This window comes from Bos indicus, chromosome 7 (assembly GCF_029378745.1).
Source record: "Bos indicus isolate NIAB-ARS_2022 breed Sahiwal x Tharparkar chromosome 7, NIAB-ARS_B.indTharparkar_mat_pri_1.0, whole genome shotgun sequence".
Classification (NCBI taxonomy): domain Eukaryota; kingdom Metazoa; phylum Chordata; class Mammalia; order Artiodactyla; family Bovidae; genus Bos; species Bos indicus.
In genome coordinates this window covers 15,763,391-15,779,903 of record NC_091766.1, presented here as the reverse complement: position 1 = coordinate 15,779,903, position 16,513 = coordinate 15,763,391, and the positions used below count along the sequence as shown (strand labels likewise).

At 39.5% G+C, this 16,513-nt stretch overlaps 1 protein-coding gene and 1 pseudogene across 2 annotated transcripts in view; one reads left to right on the top strand and one right to left on the bottom strand.

Annotated features, from left to right (window-relative positions):
- The first annotated feature begins 1,331 nt into the window (after positions 1–1,331).
- On the top strand, positions 1,332–2,291 carry LOC139183981 (vomeronasal type-2 receptor 116-like; annotated as a pseudogene).
- Positions 2,292–2,727: 436 nt separating this feature from the next.
- ZNF557 (zinc finger protein 557) overlaps positions 2,728–16,513 on the bottom strand; it is an 18,936-nt gene continuing 5,150 nt past the window's right edge. For both annotated transcript variants that reach the window (XM_070792028.1, XM_070792029.1), the window contains 5 exons: positions 16,260–16,348; positions 15,262–15,388; positions 8,657–8,752; positions 8,093–8,175; positions 2,728–7,606 (listed from right to left, as the gene is read on the bottom strand). In XM_070792028.1, coding sequence (XP_070648129.1) covers positions 6,824–7,606; positions 8,093–8,175; positions 8,657–8,752; positions 15,262–15,388; positions 16,260–16,348 — 1,178 coding nt within the window. In that variant the 3' untranslated portion in view covers positions 2,728–6,823. The remainder of the gene's footprint in view (positions 7,607–8,092; positions 8,176–8,656; positions 8,753–15,261; positions 15,389–16,259; positions 16,349–16,513) is intronic.

Genomic DNA, 16,513 nt, shown 5'->3' with positions numbered 1-16,513 from the left:
GAGTCATTGTGCACCAGCTTCTCAATTCATGCCTTTATTCATTATTGGATCTACACATTTTATTGTGGCAAATATATATAAATTTTACCATTTTAATCAGTCTTATGTGTAGTCAGTGCTATAAGTACATTTCAATGGTTGTGCAATCATTTCCACTATCCATGTACAGAAATTTATCATTATTAAATTCTATAGACATTAAAAAGTAACTCCCCTATACTCTTTCCCGGAAGTCCCTTGTGAGCATTCTTCCACCTACTTTGTCTATGAACTTGTTTATTCCTCAGCACCTCGTGTGAGTAGAACCATACAGTGCTTGTTCTCTGGGGTCTGACTTATTTCACTTCCCATAACACTTTCAAGATTAATCCACTTTGCAGCATGTTAAGACAATTTCATTATTTTTCAAGGTTGAATAGTGCTCATTGCATATAGATAGTACCTTTTATCACTTCATTTGTCTTTAGTGGACATTTGTGCTGCTTCCCTCCTTTAGGTTATCATAACATTGATAAGAATAATGTACAAATATCTACTTAAGGCACTGCCTTCATATCTTTTGGGTGTATATCAATATTTAGAAGGGGGGTATCTTTTTCTTATAGTGATGTTATGTGTAATTTTTTGAGACACTGACATACTGCTTTTCACTTCAGCTATACCATTTTATACTCCTTCCAGTAATGTATGAAGATTCCAATTATTTAACATCCTTAGTGACAGTTGTTATTTTAACTATATTTTGTAAAATAGCTATCCTAGGGGTACAAAGTGGTTATCTCATGATTTAGTTTGCATTTTGTAACACATATTGGTTTTGAGCATATTTTCATGTATTTAATACCCATTTGTATATCTTCTTTGGAGACATGTCTACACACGTCCTTTGTTCATAGTTTAATTGGGTTGTATTTTTGTTGTGTGTGTTTGTAGGAGTACTGGATTGATTCCAGATATTAATGCCCTATCAAATGAAGAAGTACAAATATTTTCTCCCTTTTGTTCCACTGTGCCTTCACTTTCTTGACACTTACCTTGATACACGAAAGACTTTAATTTGGATAAAGCCAAACTTACCATTTTTAAATTTATGACTTTACTCATGTACTGGGGAGAGTAAAGAGTTAGGAAGAATCAGTGCCTTTGTTAACTGAACCACAAATGAGCACATCCATTTCCACCACGTCATTAGATTCATTAATACATGTTTTTTTTCCTGAAAGTATTGTCCCTTGGTATAAACAGTCTTAACTTGGTTTGTTTGAAGGTAACATCAGAGGGGATGAATACACACCTCACAGAAATGGTGACAATGTTCAAATGTGATAAAAATGAATCGTGAAAATGAAATGCTGTCTTTCTCCCCAGGTGCACAGCATTGTGTCCAGCGCCCAGACCAAGAGTACCCCAACAGGAAGAGAAATCGCTGCCTCCCCAAAGTCCTGACCTTTGTGGCCTTAGAGGGTTCTCTGGGGATGTCACTGGCCTGCACAGCTCCGTGCCTGTGTCCTCATGGCTGTGGTTTTGTGGGTCTTTGTGAAGCACCGACACACCCCCATAGTCAAGGCCAATAACCGGGCTCTCAGCCATGTCCTGCTCATCTCCTTCCTCCTATGCTTCCTCTGCTCCTTACTCTTCATCAATCATCCCCACACAGCCACCTGCATCCTCCAACAGATCACATTGGAAGCTGTGTTCACTGTGGCTGTGGCCACTGTTTTAGCCAAAACCCTGGCTGTGATCCTGGCATTCAAGGCCAGGAAACCAGGAAGAACAATGAGGCGATTGCTCTTAACAGGACCTGCTATGTCTTTCCCATGTACTCCATGATCCAGGTGATCATCTGTGGAGTCTGGCTGGGAGCCTCTCCCCTTTTCCTTGAGATGGACACTCACTCTGAGCCCAAGGAGCTCCTCATCGTGTGTAACAAGGGCTCGGTCACTGCCTTCTACTGTGTCCTGGACTACCTGGGCTCCTTAGCCCTGGGGACCTTCTCCTTGGCTTTCCTGGCCAGGAAGCTGCCTGACACCTTCAGTGAAGCCAATTTCCTGACCTTCAGCATGCTGGTGCTCCTCAGTGTCTGGGTCACCTTCCTCCCTATCTGCCACAGCACCAAGGGCAAGGTTATGGTGGCCGTGGAGATCGTCTCCATCTTGGCCTCTAGTGCTGGGCTCCTAGGCTGTATCTTTGCCCCAAAGTGCTATACCCTCCTGAGACTTGAGAACTCTCTGAAAGGTTTAAAGTATCAAACAGATTCTAAGAGAAATCTGCATTCAGGTTTTATCTCATAGTAAGTTGCTATTACACTTGTCTTTTGAACAGTATACCAGATAGATACTACTCATTCCAATACTAGAGAGCAGCAAGCTGCCATTAGCAGTATACCAGATAGGTATTTTGTCTTCATTCCAATAATAGCATCAGAATTGCTTTACAGCTATTTTGCAGAGGATCTCTTTTTAAAAGTCTCAGTCATTTTGAGTTATGGATAGATGGTCTATCTCAGATTAACGGCTCCTCAAAGCTCCTGCTACTGAATCTAGCTGGGTCCTCTGGCATTAAGTATACAGTAAGTACATCCTTATTGCTTCTTCCATTCCTGTATCCAGAAAGTTCATTTTCTCTGTAAAAACATTTTGGGCCACCCTTTACTGTATTATGTCTGACAAGAGGAAAGATTCCTATTAGGAGAAAATACTGAAGGTATACATGCTTTTCACACATTAGTGCAATTCATTCAGAGATTTTTATTGAAAAATAAAATTTTAACTGAAAAATAATTTTTTTTCTGAATGCAGAAAGTAGCCAGTGAAAAATACTGGTAGCTATGGTGGATTCATGTTGATGTTTGACAGAAAACAACAAAATCCTGTAAAGCAATTATCCTTCAATTAAAAAATTAAATTTTTTAAATTACTGGTAGTATATTTTCTTCACTCAAATCATAATTTTGCAATTTACTTAAAATAGAAACTTAATCTTAACTTCTGAGTTTCCAAATAAATATGGGCTTTTTCTGGAGTCTCTACATTTTCAGTTTGTCCAGTTTTTTCCTCCAATAATGAACTTCTGAGAAATATTTTGGTATGTTACTTTTTCCCACATCCTCTCTCATTTTATCCCCCCATAAAAGTTATTTCTCTTTGAATAAATTCCTTTCCTTGTGAATCTGAGAATCAGCATCTCTAATTTCTAAAAATTATACTATGTTTCTATCTATATCATACTGAGTTATTTGTCTTAAAGAAAATGAGCTCATTAAAATGTTTTAACCATGGATAAAGATGGTATTCTCTATTTAATGAGGAATTTTATTTCCTCTCAATGCTTTAGTTTTTCTTTTTCTCTGTTGTTCAGTTGCTATGTCTGACTTTTTGGGATCCCATGGACTGCAGCATATTAGGCTTCCCTGTCCGTCACCATCTTCTGGAGTTTGTTCAAATTCATGGGTCCATTGAGTCGTGATGCCATCCAACCATTTCATCCTCTGCACCTCCCTTCTCTTTTTGCCTTTGATTTTTCCTAGCATCAGGGTCTTCTCCAGTGAGTCTGCTCTTTGCATCAGGTGACCAAAGTATCGGAGCTTCAGCATCAATCCTTCCAATGAATATTCAGGATTGATTTCCTTTAGGATTCACTGGTTGGATCTCCTTGCTGTCCAAGGGACTCCCAAGAGTCTTCTCCAGCACCACGATTCAAAAGCATCAATTCTTTGGCACTCAGACTTCTTTCTGGTCCAACTCTCACATCCTTACATGACTACTGGAAAAACGATAGCTTTGACTATATGGACTTTTTTTTCTTTCAGAGCCACATCTCTTTTTAATATGCTGTCTATGTTTGTCATAGCTTTTCTTCCAAGAGGCAAGCATCTTTTAATTTCATGGCTGCAGTCACCATCCACGGTGGTTTTGGAGCCCAATAAGATCTGCCACTGCTTCCACTTTTTCCCCTCTATTTGCCATGAAGTGATGAGACTGGAGGTCATGATCTTAGTTTTTTTAATGCTGAGTTTTAAACTCATCTCTTTCACCCTCATCAAAAGGCTCTTCAGTTCCTCTTCAGTTTCTGATCAACCACCTCAGAAATGCATGTACTTTATTTACATTACATTAAAATACATAAAGAAAGAAATGACAGAATTACCAAAATGAATTTGTTAATCCACAACCATGGTAGAGAACTTTAATTCACATCTATTGGTAATTATGTTTAAGAGAGAGGGGGAAAAGCTTCAGGTACATACTATTAATATATCTGAAAACATGTTTAGCTTGAGTTAATGAGAATACACTCTATATCTGAAAATTAGAGAATACACAGGTGGCTCACTGGTGAAGAATCCACTTGGCAAGACAGAAGACTCCACTTTGATCCCTGGATAGGGAACATCCCTTGGAGAAGGGAAGAACAACCCACTCCAGGATTCTTACCTGGGAAATCCCATGGACAAAGGAGCCTGGAGGGCTACAGTCCATGGGGTCGCAAAAAGAGTCAGTCACAACTGAGCACACACACACATATACACACACACACACACAGTTTTCAAATAATCTTGGAGCATTTATAAAATGACCAACTAATAATATTATTCAGCAGGACATTAACAGAACACCACCTCAAAAACAAACAAAAAAGAATCACTTGAGTCTCAACCACATAGGTTACTTATAAATCATGTAAGAAGTCTAGGAATAAGCAGCCTGTAGGTGATAGAGCCAATCAGAGCCTCTTAGGGAGCCCACTCATTGTGATTTTTGCCATACTGTGGTCATTGTCATCATGATCAAAATATAGTTCTTCCAACTCTACAGCTTGACTCCACAAGAATGAATGGGTAAGATGAACAGGATATGGGTGAGGCAGACAAGCCAGACAATGATGTGTCCCCCTCACTCCCCTCTGTGACTTCCACCTACTTCTCATGGACAGCAGAGCAGAACACCTCCCTGGGCTTTGGGGATGCCCTGTGGATTGACTATTTTCAATACTATTCATCAACAACTTGAAAAAAAGTTTAAAGAAAAAAATCTGCTTCTTCTTTTAAGAAAATATAGGGGGAAATGGACATTGGGAAAGAGGCTAAAAATAACTGCCATATTAGGATGGAAAGACAAAAAAGAATCAGCATAATAAAATCCACTTAATAAAAATGCCATTAAATTAGGAAAAAGTATATAGCAATTTAGCTATTTAGCAATTGCTAAAAGGTGTTTAGCAATTATCCTAGCTTTTCCTAGGATAAACTAAATCACTCAGGCAATAGTCAGAAATATCTTTATGAATATGCAGTATATTAATAGTTTTAGAGTCAATGATGATAAATGTATTACATACAAAACTACAGAACATAACTTAAGGTTTATTTTAGGGCACAGCTGCAGACACAAATGTTGTTACTTAATCAAAAAGACTGAAAATTAAAGAACTAGTTGCCCCACCCTAAGGATGAGACACTGAAAGGTAATCCCACACTTTTAACATTTACCCTTTTCCATTCCCATTTTAAAGTATTCCATGGCCACTCAGAGAAGAGCTAAGGCAATCTCATGCTGAATACCTTCTTGGGCTCCCTTCCCGAAGCCCCTCCTGGGTGACTTCACACAATTCAACAAAGACAGAAGTCATCGAAAGACTTTCCAAAATTAATCCACTCACAGGTTTTTGCATCCAGGAATTTCATACTTTTCCTAAGGTAAGAGCTATCATTAAAGGCATTCCCTCCTTCTTTATACTCACAAGTTTAAGGAATGTGGGAAACTGGCTTTCCAATACTGATGCCATTCAATGGTTTGTTCTCTCCAGAATCGATCCTCATGTCTCTTAAAAACTGAAAGAACCCTGAAGGCTTTCCCATCGTACTTGGTACTTGAAATTTCATCTTCTGTTAACAAAAACGCTTGTGCTACAGGGTTTTCCACATTCCTTACATGAGTGTTTCTCTGTAGTGATTCCTCTCACATGTTCTAAGGGACATTTTAAGGGACAAGTGTCCCTAAAGGCTTTTACATTCTGATGATGTTCATCAGATTTTCCCTGCCACATGACTCCCTAGATATCATGACTGTATTCCTCAGATTTATCCCCAATACATAACCTTTTATGTACGTTAGGGTGAGTTTGAGCTGAAAGTTTATCATGAAGCTTGGACTTATGAGGTTTCTTTCATGAGTGAATTTACACAGGAGTTACCGAATATTACTTCATATTGAATTGACTGAAAGAAAGAGGGTCTCCTGAAGGCCCCCTTTCAGTGACTTCTCAGATGGTTCCCAACAATCTTTGTTTCCTGATATTCACATTGAGCATGGTCTCTTCCCACAATGTATCAGGAGTGATCTGTGTGACCCTTAAAGTACTGAAGAAGTGATGATATGTCCTTCTGGGACAAGGTCATAAAAGACACTGTAGCTTCTGCATTAGCTCTTCTTTAAATCCAATGCTTTGGGATGACCCTGCTTCTACATCATAAAGATATTTAACCCTGTAGAGAATCCAACACGGTGAGTAAATGAAGGTTCCCTGCCAACAACCAGTGACTAACTTGCCAGGTGTGCCAGTGAGCCATTTTGGAAGTGGACTCTTTGGCAATAAAGTGGAGGATGGCAGCTCCTGCTGACATCTTGATTGCAACCTCATGAGATCCTGACCAGAACTACACTGATAAGCTGGTTCTGAATTCCTGATCTATAGATAACATATGTTTGCTGTTTAAAGCCACTATGTTTCAAGGGGAAATTTGTTATGCAGCAGCAGCTGACTCATACATCTAGACTGTGAGTTGTCACAAGTTGTCTGAGAGATAAGAAATCAGTTACTGCATTCATATCCACCTGTTATGTATTCTCTTGTGCACAGAAAGGTAAGAATTAGTGGTGAAAGATTTTCCACAATGATTACATTCATAGGGTTTTTCTCCAGTGTGAGTTCTCACATGTTTCTTAACAGCTGAGAGATTATTAAATGCTTTCCCGCAGTTACTGCATTCATAGGGTTTCTCACCAGTATGAATCCTCTTGTGAACAGTAAGAGAAAAGCTACTGCTGAAGGACTTTCCACACTGATTACACTCATAGGGTTTTTCTCCAGTATGAGTCCTCATATGCTGTGTCAGATATGAGCTCTTCCTAAAGGTTTTCCCACAGTCATTGCATTCATAAGGCTTCTCTCCTGTATGAATACTATTGTGCCCAGTAAGGGAGGACCTCGTGCTGAAGGCCTTGCCACACTGATTACATTCATGGTGATTCTCCCTCGTATGAATTCTCTTGTGGCTTTTGAGGTTACAACTAGTGCGGAAAACATGAAAACACTGGTTACATTCATAGGGTTTTTCTCCAGTGTGAATTCTCACATGCAGTCTAAGAGAGGAAGGATCATTGAAGGCTTTCCCACAGTCATTACATTCATAGGGTTTCTCCCCATTATGTATTCTCTTATGAATAGTAAGGTAAGATCTACTGCTGAAGGATTTTCCACACTGATTACAGTCATAGGGTTTTTCTCCAGTATGAATTCTTTTGTGCTGAGTAAGGTTAGATTTTGTGCTGAAGACTTTAAAACACTGATTACATTCATTGAGTTTCACTCCCAGATGACTTCTCTCCTGTTAAGAGATGAACGAAATCTATATAACATTTTTTAATATTCAATGCTGTTATACAAATTTTCTCTCCCAGGAATTCTGTTACATTATTATCATTGATGTTGCAGCTATCTATTTTAAATGCTTGTTAAATGGCTTCTACCCGGTCTGAGGTTTTACAAGTTAAGAAAGGATAGACAGATGCATTGCCACAAGTCCTTATCATATTCACAGAGCATTTTCTGATAAGTTTAAGACTACTCTATATTTTGACAGTCACATTTAAGGAAGTATTTACTTGTGGGAACTCTCAGCAAAGAAACAAGTCTGGAGCTAATTTATAATTTTCTCCAAATTTACAACTGATTTACAGTATCTCTCCTGAGACACCATTATCTCACATGTTAATGACATTTCCCGATAATGACTCCCCTGATTATTTGTTGCTTTTCTAACTTATGAAATTTTCCTACTGAGAAAAACCAGCAATTACCACATTGGTCTTACCGCTCTAACATCATTAGAATGTTCTTTTCTAAAAATAGGCTTCTTTGGAGTTAACCATTTTGCTTTAAGTACTGTCTCCAAATCTAAAACAAATTGAAAAGAAATTTAAGTTAATGGTGAAAAGAAATATGAGTAAAGACAAACTGAGGGATTAGGGTTTTTGAGGAGGTTTTCAAGGAAAGGCATATGAGTATACAAATTACAGGTACTAAAAAAGGACTCTAAAAGGATTAGGATTGATCAGAGATTTACACTATAGGAGGAATTATCAGGAAGGTAAAGTTCCAGGAAGGAATCAGAAAAAGGGCTCATATGAGACTTATTTAAAAAGGAAAAGGGACATTTTTCCCCCCCTCTGAGTCCAAAGTAAAGTAGGAGACATTGAACAGAGGATTAAAGAGCAAAGAAAGAAGGTCCATGAGGAAGCTCATACCAAATCTCTGTGGCCATCTCTGTCAGAAAAGAGCACATTTTAGGTATTTCCTAATGTAACACTCACATGCCCTGAATCACTGGCTAGAGCTACGCCTCAAAGACTATTCCTCATATCCTCCTAGAGCTCACCTGGACGGGTGCCTGGGAGAATTCCTCCTTCCTCTGTCACCACCTTGTCTTCTTGCTCCAACTGGGAGATCAGACTGGGTTTATCAACATGATATCCTATTCATGGAGAAAAGACATGTGCCATTGCGGGGCTGTGCAAGTGACAAGCAACTCTATGAAACTGAAGCCAAGAATTCTGAAGATAGGGAAATGTGGCTTTTGGAACAACGGAATAATTATATCTAAATTCTAATGACTATAGTAACTCTCAGGAAACAAAAGTACAAACAATCTCGTTCAATATCCAGGGTGACAGAGCACACACAGTCCCAAAGTCCATACCCAAGTTTAAATACACAATACAAATGCTATAAAGCTTTTAACTATAGAAAATATAAAGTCAGGGGAAGGAATATTCAGCTCATAGGGAAGGCGCTAAAGAACTCTACGAGCATGGGGGCCATATCTGTCTCCTTCATCATCATACTCCTACACCCCAGAAACAGAGAAAAGCTTGAAGTCTTGTGAGAAAAAACAACAATGAACATCATAGAATATGGAACTTCAAAAGTCCCTCCCTCTACAGAAACAGTGAATAAACTGGAAAAACTATCAGAACAACTTTATCAGAACCCTGAAAACTTACCAAAACTCTACGGCAACCAGGAAAATGCTTAATCAAGGGCAAAAAATAGCTGACATTTTTAAGTGACCCTTGACTCATCCTCTGTTCCGTGCTTTGGCTATGACATTGAAGACAATTTCTAGTACTAGGGAGAGCAGGATAGACCCTATTCTCAACACACTGTGGTGGTTTGTTTTGACCTTTCTGGTGGCTCCCTGAAGGACTGGCTCAAAGGGCTTGCCTTTACTTATCTAACCCCAAACTCTCCAAAGATTGAGCTGGTTACACAGTGAGCTTGTGCTGAAGGCATTAAAAAGGCAATATATTAGCCACTACTTCCTGAGGCAAATGGAAACAGCAGAGGAAAACAAAAGGCAAACCAAGAAACCTAAAATAAAAGTATAACCTAAAATGTTTTGGGGAATTTTTATAAAGCTTTTTGAAAAGCTCCCTCATATTCCTTTGAATCTGGAAAGCCACATGCATACCAGTCTTGGGCACATGCTCAGAAAAGACATGAGAGGGCATTAAGTCCTCACCTATGACAGACCTTCAGGCTCAGCACAAGGAGGAAGTGAAAACTAAGGCAGAGTTGTAAACTGCCTGAGTTTGAAGATATGCCCCTGTATAGAGACACTAGGAGCTTTTTTCTTTTTTGTTCCAACTGTTTAAGGAAATCTCTGGAAAATCATTAGTTAACCATTAAGCTGGGGCTTCACTGGTGGCCAAAGAAAGGCAATGCCAAAGAATGCTCAAACTACCACACAATTGCACTCATCTCACACGCTAGTAAAGTAATGCTTAAAATTCTCCAAGCCAGGCTTTAGCAACACATGAACTGTGAACTTCCAGATGTTCAAGCTGGTTTTAGAAAAGGCAGAGGAACCAGAGATCAAATTTCCAACATCTGCTGGATCATCAAAAAAACAAGAGAGTTCCAGAAAAACATCTATTTCTGCTTTATTGACTATGCCAAAACCTTTGACTGTGTGGATCACAATAAACTATGGAAAATTCTGAAAGAGATGGGAATACCAGACCACCTGACCTGCCTCTTGAGAAACCTATATGCAGGTCAGGAAGCAACAGTTAGAACTGGACATGGAACAACAGACTGGTTCCAAATAGGAAAAGGAGTTCGTCAAGGCTGTATATTGTCACCCTGCTTATTTAACTTATATGCAGAGTACATCATGAGAAACGCTGGACTGGAAGAAGCACACACTGGAATCCAGACTGCCGGGAGAAACATCAATAACCTCAGATATGCAGATGACACCACCCTTATGGCAGAAAGTGAAGAGGAACTAAAAAAAGTGATGATGAAAGTGAAAGAGGAGAGTGAAAAAGTTGGCTTAAAGCTCAACATTCAGAAAACTAAGATCATGGCATCTGGTCCCATCACTTCATGGCAAATAGATGGGGAAACAGTGGCAACAGTGGCAGACTTTGTTTTTCTGGGCTCCAAAATCACTGCAGATGGTGACTGCAGCCATGAAATTAAAAGACCCTTACTCCTTGGAAGGAAAGTTATGACCAACCTAGATAGCATATTCAAAAGCAGAGATATTACTTTGCCAACAAAGGTTCATCTAGTCAAGGCTATGGTTTTTCCAGTGGTCATGTATGGATGTGAGAGCTGGACTGTGAAGAAAGCTGAGCGCCAAAGAATTGATGCTTTTGAACTGTGGTGCTGGAGAAGACTCTTGAGAGTCCCTTGGACTGCAAGGAGATCCAACCAGTCCATCCTAAAGGAGACCAGTCCTGGGTGTTCACTGGAAGGACTGATGCTGAGGCTGAAACTCCACTACTTTGGCCACCTCATGCGAAGAGCTGACTCATTGGAAAAGACCCTGATGCTGGGAGGGATTTGGGGCAGGAGGAGAAGGCAACGACAGAAGTTGAGATGGCTGGATGGCATCACCGACTCCATGGACATGAGTTTGGGTGAACTCTGGGAGTTGGTGATGGACAGGGAAGCCTGGCGTGCTGCGATTCACGGGGTCGCAAAGAGTCGGACACGACTGAGCGACTGAACTGAACTAAACTCACTGGTGGCTCAGGGTAAAGAATCTACCTGTGAAGACAGGAGCCAGAGGTTCAATCCCTAAGTCAGAAAGATCCCCTGAAGAAGGGAATAGCAACCCACCCTACTCTTCTTGCCTGGGAAATCCAATGGCCAGAGGAGCCTGGTATGCTATAGTCTATGGGGTTGCAAAGAGTTGGACATAGAAACTAAAACAACAACAATAACCATTAAGCTAACTGAACAGTTTTCAGTGGCCATGTACAACGAATACTGACATTACAAAAATGAGTTCATTGGTTTTAAATTTATGTAGACTTGTTTTGTGAACTAACGTATGCTCTTGAGTTGAATATATATTCTGTTGTTGAATAAAGTGTTTTATGTGTGTGAGGTCTAGTAAGTTTATAGGATTGTTTAAGTCCTGAGTTTCCTTATTGATCTTTTAACAAGTTGTTCTACCCATTATCCATTATTAAAAGTGGGGCATTGAAGTCTGCAACTATTATTGTAGATATATTTCTCCCTTCAATTCTGTGAGTTTTGAATTTATACATTTTAGGCCTTAGTTGTTAAGTAGTATATGTCCGTAATTATCATATATTCTTGATTAATTGATCTCTTAATCATTGTGTGTCTTGTAACAGTTTTTGTCTTAAAGTCTGTTTTGCCTCATAGTTGCATAGGCAACAGACATTGGAAGATATACCCAAGCTACTATAAAAAAAAAGTTAAACAAAGATTCTATATGTAGCAAAACTGCCCTTTAAAAATAAATCAAGACATTCCTATAAATAAAACCTGAATATCTGTCATTAACATATCTATCCTACAAGAAATGCTAACAGGAAAATTTTAAGCTTGAAATGAATGGGCAATGAATACTGACTCAAATCCACACAAACATATGAAGAACACCAATAAAGGAAAATACACAGGTAAATATAAACATCAAAAACAATTGTTTATTTTTGAATTGTTAATTCCTTGTTATTTTCAGCTGTGACTCCCCTTTTTTCCCAATATGATTTAAAAGAGAAATGCCTGTGTTAATGGGACACAATGTATAAAGATATAATTTGTTTAAAAAAAAAAACAGTATAAGGAGGGGTGCAGCTGCTGCTGCTAAGTCACTTCAGTCGTGTCCGACTCTGTGTGACCCCAGAGACGGCAGCCCACCAGGCTCCCCCGTCCCTGGGATTCTCCAGGCAAGCACACTGGAGTGGGTTGCCATTTCCTTCTCCAATGCACGAAAGTGAAAAGCAAAAGTGAAGTCGCTGAATCGTGTCCGACCCTCAGCGACCCCATGGACTGCAGCCTACCAGGCTTCTCCGTCCATGGGATTTTCCAGGCAAGAGTACTGGAGTGGGGTGCCATAGCTAATCTTTTGTATACTGAATTAAAGTTGATATTAAGTCAGAACAGACTGTCTAAAATTAAAACTGGAATCCCTCCCACAACCACTAAGAAAATAACTAAAAAACAGAAACAGAAATGAAAAGGGAATCAAAATGATCCACTAGAAAATACCTAACACAAAAGTAAACAATAATGGAGGAACAAAAATGATATAGAGCATACAGAAGACAACAGAATGACACAACTAAGTCCTTCTTCTAAGGAATTCCATTAAAGGTAAATGGATTAATCTGGCACAGTTAAAAGACAGATTTTAGTAGAACGGATAGGAAATAATCAATGATACATGATCTATAAGAGACTCACATTATATCTAAAGACACTAACAGGTTGAAAATCAACAAGTGGAAAAACAAATTCCATACAAACAAGAGATAAAAAAAAGAGAATGTGGCTATACTACTATGAGGCAAAACAGACTTTAAGACAAAAACTGTTACAAGACACACAATGATTAAGAGATCAATTAATCAAGAAAATCATATAAAGTATCTATTGGATCATGACAGAAGCAAACTGAAAGTAAGTAATAGAGGATATATATTGAAAAATTTAATATTAAGAGGACAACACTAGGGCTTCCCAGGTGGCACTAGTGGTCAAGAACCCATCTGCCACTGCAGAAGAAGTAAGAGAAGCGGGTTTGATCCCTGGGCTGGGAGGATCCCCTAGAGTGCGAGATGGAAACCTGCTCCAGCATATTGGCCTGGAAAGTTCCATTGACAGAGGAGCCTGGCAGGTAATACAGTCCATAGGGTTGCAAAGAGTTGGACACAACTGAGTGAGCACACACCCAAGATAAGAATACTAACCAAAATCATCTACAGATTCAATGAAATCACCATCAAATTTCTAACAGCCTTTAAAAAAAAATAAATAAATGGACAAGCTGATCCTAAAATTCATATGGAATTGCCAAGGGATCCTGAATAGACCAAAAGCAATCTTGAAAAAGAACTAAATAGGAAGAATCCCATTTACTGACATTACCTCAAAGTAACAGTAATGAAGACAACGTGGTACTGGCACAATGAGAGACCCATCAGGTTATGTCAGGTTTCCACAGGTTAATGGGAAATAACTGAGAGTAATAAGCTCACATGCTTACGGTCAAATAACTTTTGGCAACTGGGCCAGAACAGTTCAATGGGGGAGGGAATAGTCTCTGCTACAAAGGTGCTGGGACAACTGAATTAATACACACCAAAGAATTAAGCTGACACTTTCTCCAAGCCATATAAAAATTAACTCAAAATAGGTAAACGATTTCACTGAGAAAGTAAAACTAGAACATTTTGGAGAAAAACATAGAGGCAAAATTTCAGGACCTTGGACTTGGCAATAACTAGGTATGATACCAAAAGCAGAAGGAAAAAGAAAGAAGTGCATAAACTGGACCGCATCAAAAGTAAACTTTGTGTATCAAAGGACACTGTCAAGAAAATGAAAAGATATCACACAATGGGAGAAACCTTTTGCAAACAGGGTCTGGCATTCAGAATATAAGAAACTTCCAAAACCAAAAAAAACAACAATTAAAAAATTGGCTTGAAAAGACATTTCTCCAAAAATGATATACAGTCAACAATTACATGAAAAAATGTTCTGTTTCATTAGTAATTAGGGAAATGCAAATCAAAACATGTAACAGGAAATGGCAACCGACTCCAGTATTCTTGCCAAAGTTCCATGGACAGAGGAGCCGGCAGGCTACAGTCCTGGGAACACAAAGAATCACAACAGAGCACACGTTCAAGCCGAAACAGGTGAGATACCACATTATACCCAAGATGATGGCTATCTTCAAAAAAGCAAATATTGGCGGAAGATATGGAGAAATTGGAACTCTCACACAGTGCTGCAGCTGCTGTAAAAAACAGGTTGGTGGTTCCTCAGAAAACTAAGCATAGTAATGTAAAAGCCAAAATTCCACCCCTAGATACATACCAAAGAGGAACTGAAAATAGGTGTTTAGACAAACGCGTGTGCACAAATATTCATAGCAGCGTTATTTAAACTAGCCAGTAAGTGGAAACCTCCCAAATGTCTATTAACCAATGAATCAAAAAACAAAATGTGGTATATCCATAAAATGGATTGTTCAGTCATAAAAAGGAATAAAGAACCTATAAATGCTACAACACAGCTAAACCTTTAAATATTAAGTTGCCTGAAAGAAATGGGAAAGATCACATATTTCATAATTCCACTGATATGAAAATACTCCAAATAGGCAAATCCACAGAAACAGGAAGCAAATTAGTAGTTGTAGGCAGTGGCGGGGTGGGGAAGATAACAGGTACTGATCAATTAATGGGTACAGGTTTAAGGGTGATGAGAATGCTCTGAAATTAGTGTTGATGGCTGCACAACTCTGACTATATCAAAAGACAAGCAATTATCCTTCGATTATAAAAATTTTTTAAATAAATTAAAAAAAAACTTTTAACGATTAAAATGGTAAATTTTATGTTATATGAATGATAGATACCTCAATTTTTAAAAAGTCTTGTTATCTGAGTCATTAAATAAATGCAGGAATAATGTAGAGCTTACCAAGCGATGCCAGGTTCCTGCAGTTCTCCAGCATCACGTCTCTATACAGTTTTCGCTGAGAAGAGTCTAGCAGTGCCCACTCCTCCTGGGTGAACTCCACGGTCACGTCCTCAAAAGTCACCAAGTCCTAAACCACCATAAACACCGTGGCTTAACTAAGGACCGTCCTCACCAATGCTGAGAGAAAAAGAGCTAAGGACAACAAGAGTAGGAAGAGAGAGTCCAAAGCAGGAGCTGTATGGGCAGGGTTCTGAGCTCTGCTCTCGACTGCTCCTGGGCTCGGCCCTGGACACTCATCTCCTGTCTACTCATGCCCACCATGTGTGCCCCTAACACACAGGCAATTTTCTTTTCCAGTGAGACCGTGACATCCTGCAATCGAATTCCCCTCAATCTCAAAGGCTGAGCACAGGCCTAAGACACTGCAGAAACCAGAGAAGTACTTTGCAAATGGATGAAAGATGCCCCAGTGGCCACCAGCAACTGCCTGAGTTTAGGACACAGTCATGTGTTTCCTTAGCTTCCCCTTAAAACTCTCACAAAAGGGGGCTGGTGGTGGAGGGGAGGGAAGGAATGGGAGTTTGGGATTAGCAGAGGCAAACTATTATATACAGGATGGATAAACCACAAGTCCTACTGTATAGCACAGGGAACTATATTCAGTGTCCTGTGATAAACCATGATGGAAAGAATATGAAAAAGAAAATATATGTGTGTGTATAACTGAGTCACTTTGCTGTACAGCAGAAATTATCATTGTAAATCACTAATACCTCAGTAAAATTAAATAACAAAACTCTCAGCAAAACATGGTGTAGACAGTGACCTTGTAGGAAGCTCGACATGGCAGCAAATGCTGACATGTGCTGACATTGTAAGGGTTGCCCCAAACCCTCCGCCAGATGCCTGAAAACCTGATCCAGCTCCAGGTCACTGAAGGGACAAGTCCAACTTCTGGTCAAAGGAATACAATCTGGAAACAGGAATGTCTGACTCACCTGTAACCAGTCTGTCAGGAAGCCACGGGCCAACCCTTCCTTCTCTGCGTATCCTTTCTGGTGAGGGGCTGTGTACAGGGACGACTGAGCTGGAGAAGAAGAAATATCCCAAGAACCCAGGCTTGCCCGCTATTCTCATTCACAAACCTAGAGGCTTAGGCTTCCTCACCTACTTGTAATTGACTGTATCCCCAACACACAGAGAGGACATACCGACACCCAAACACCCACACCCAGCTGCTCCTGGAGGCAGA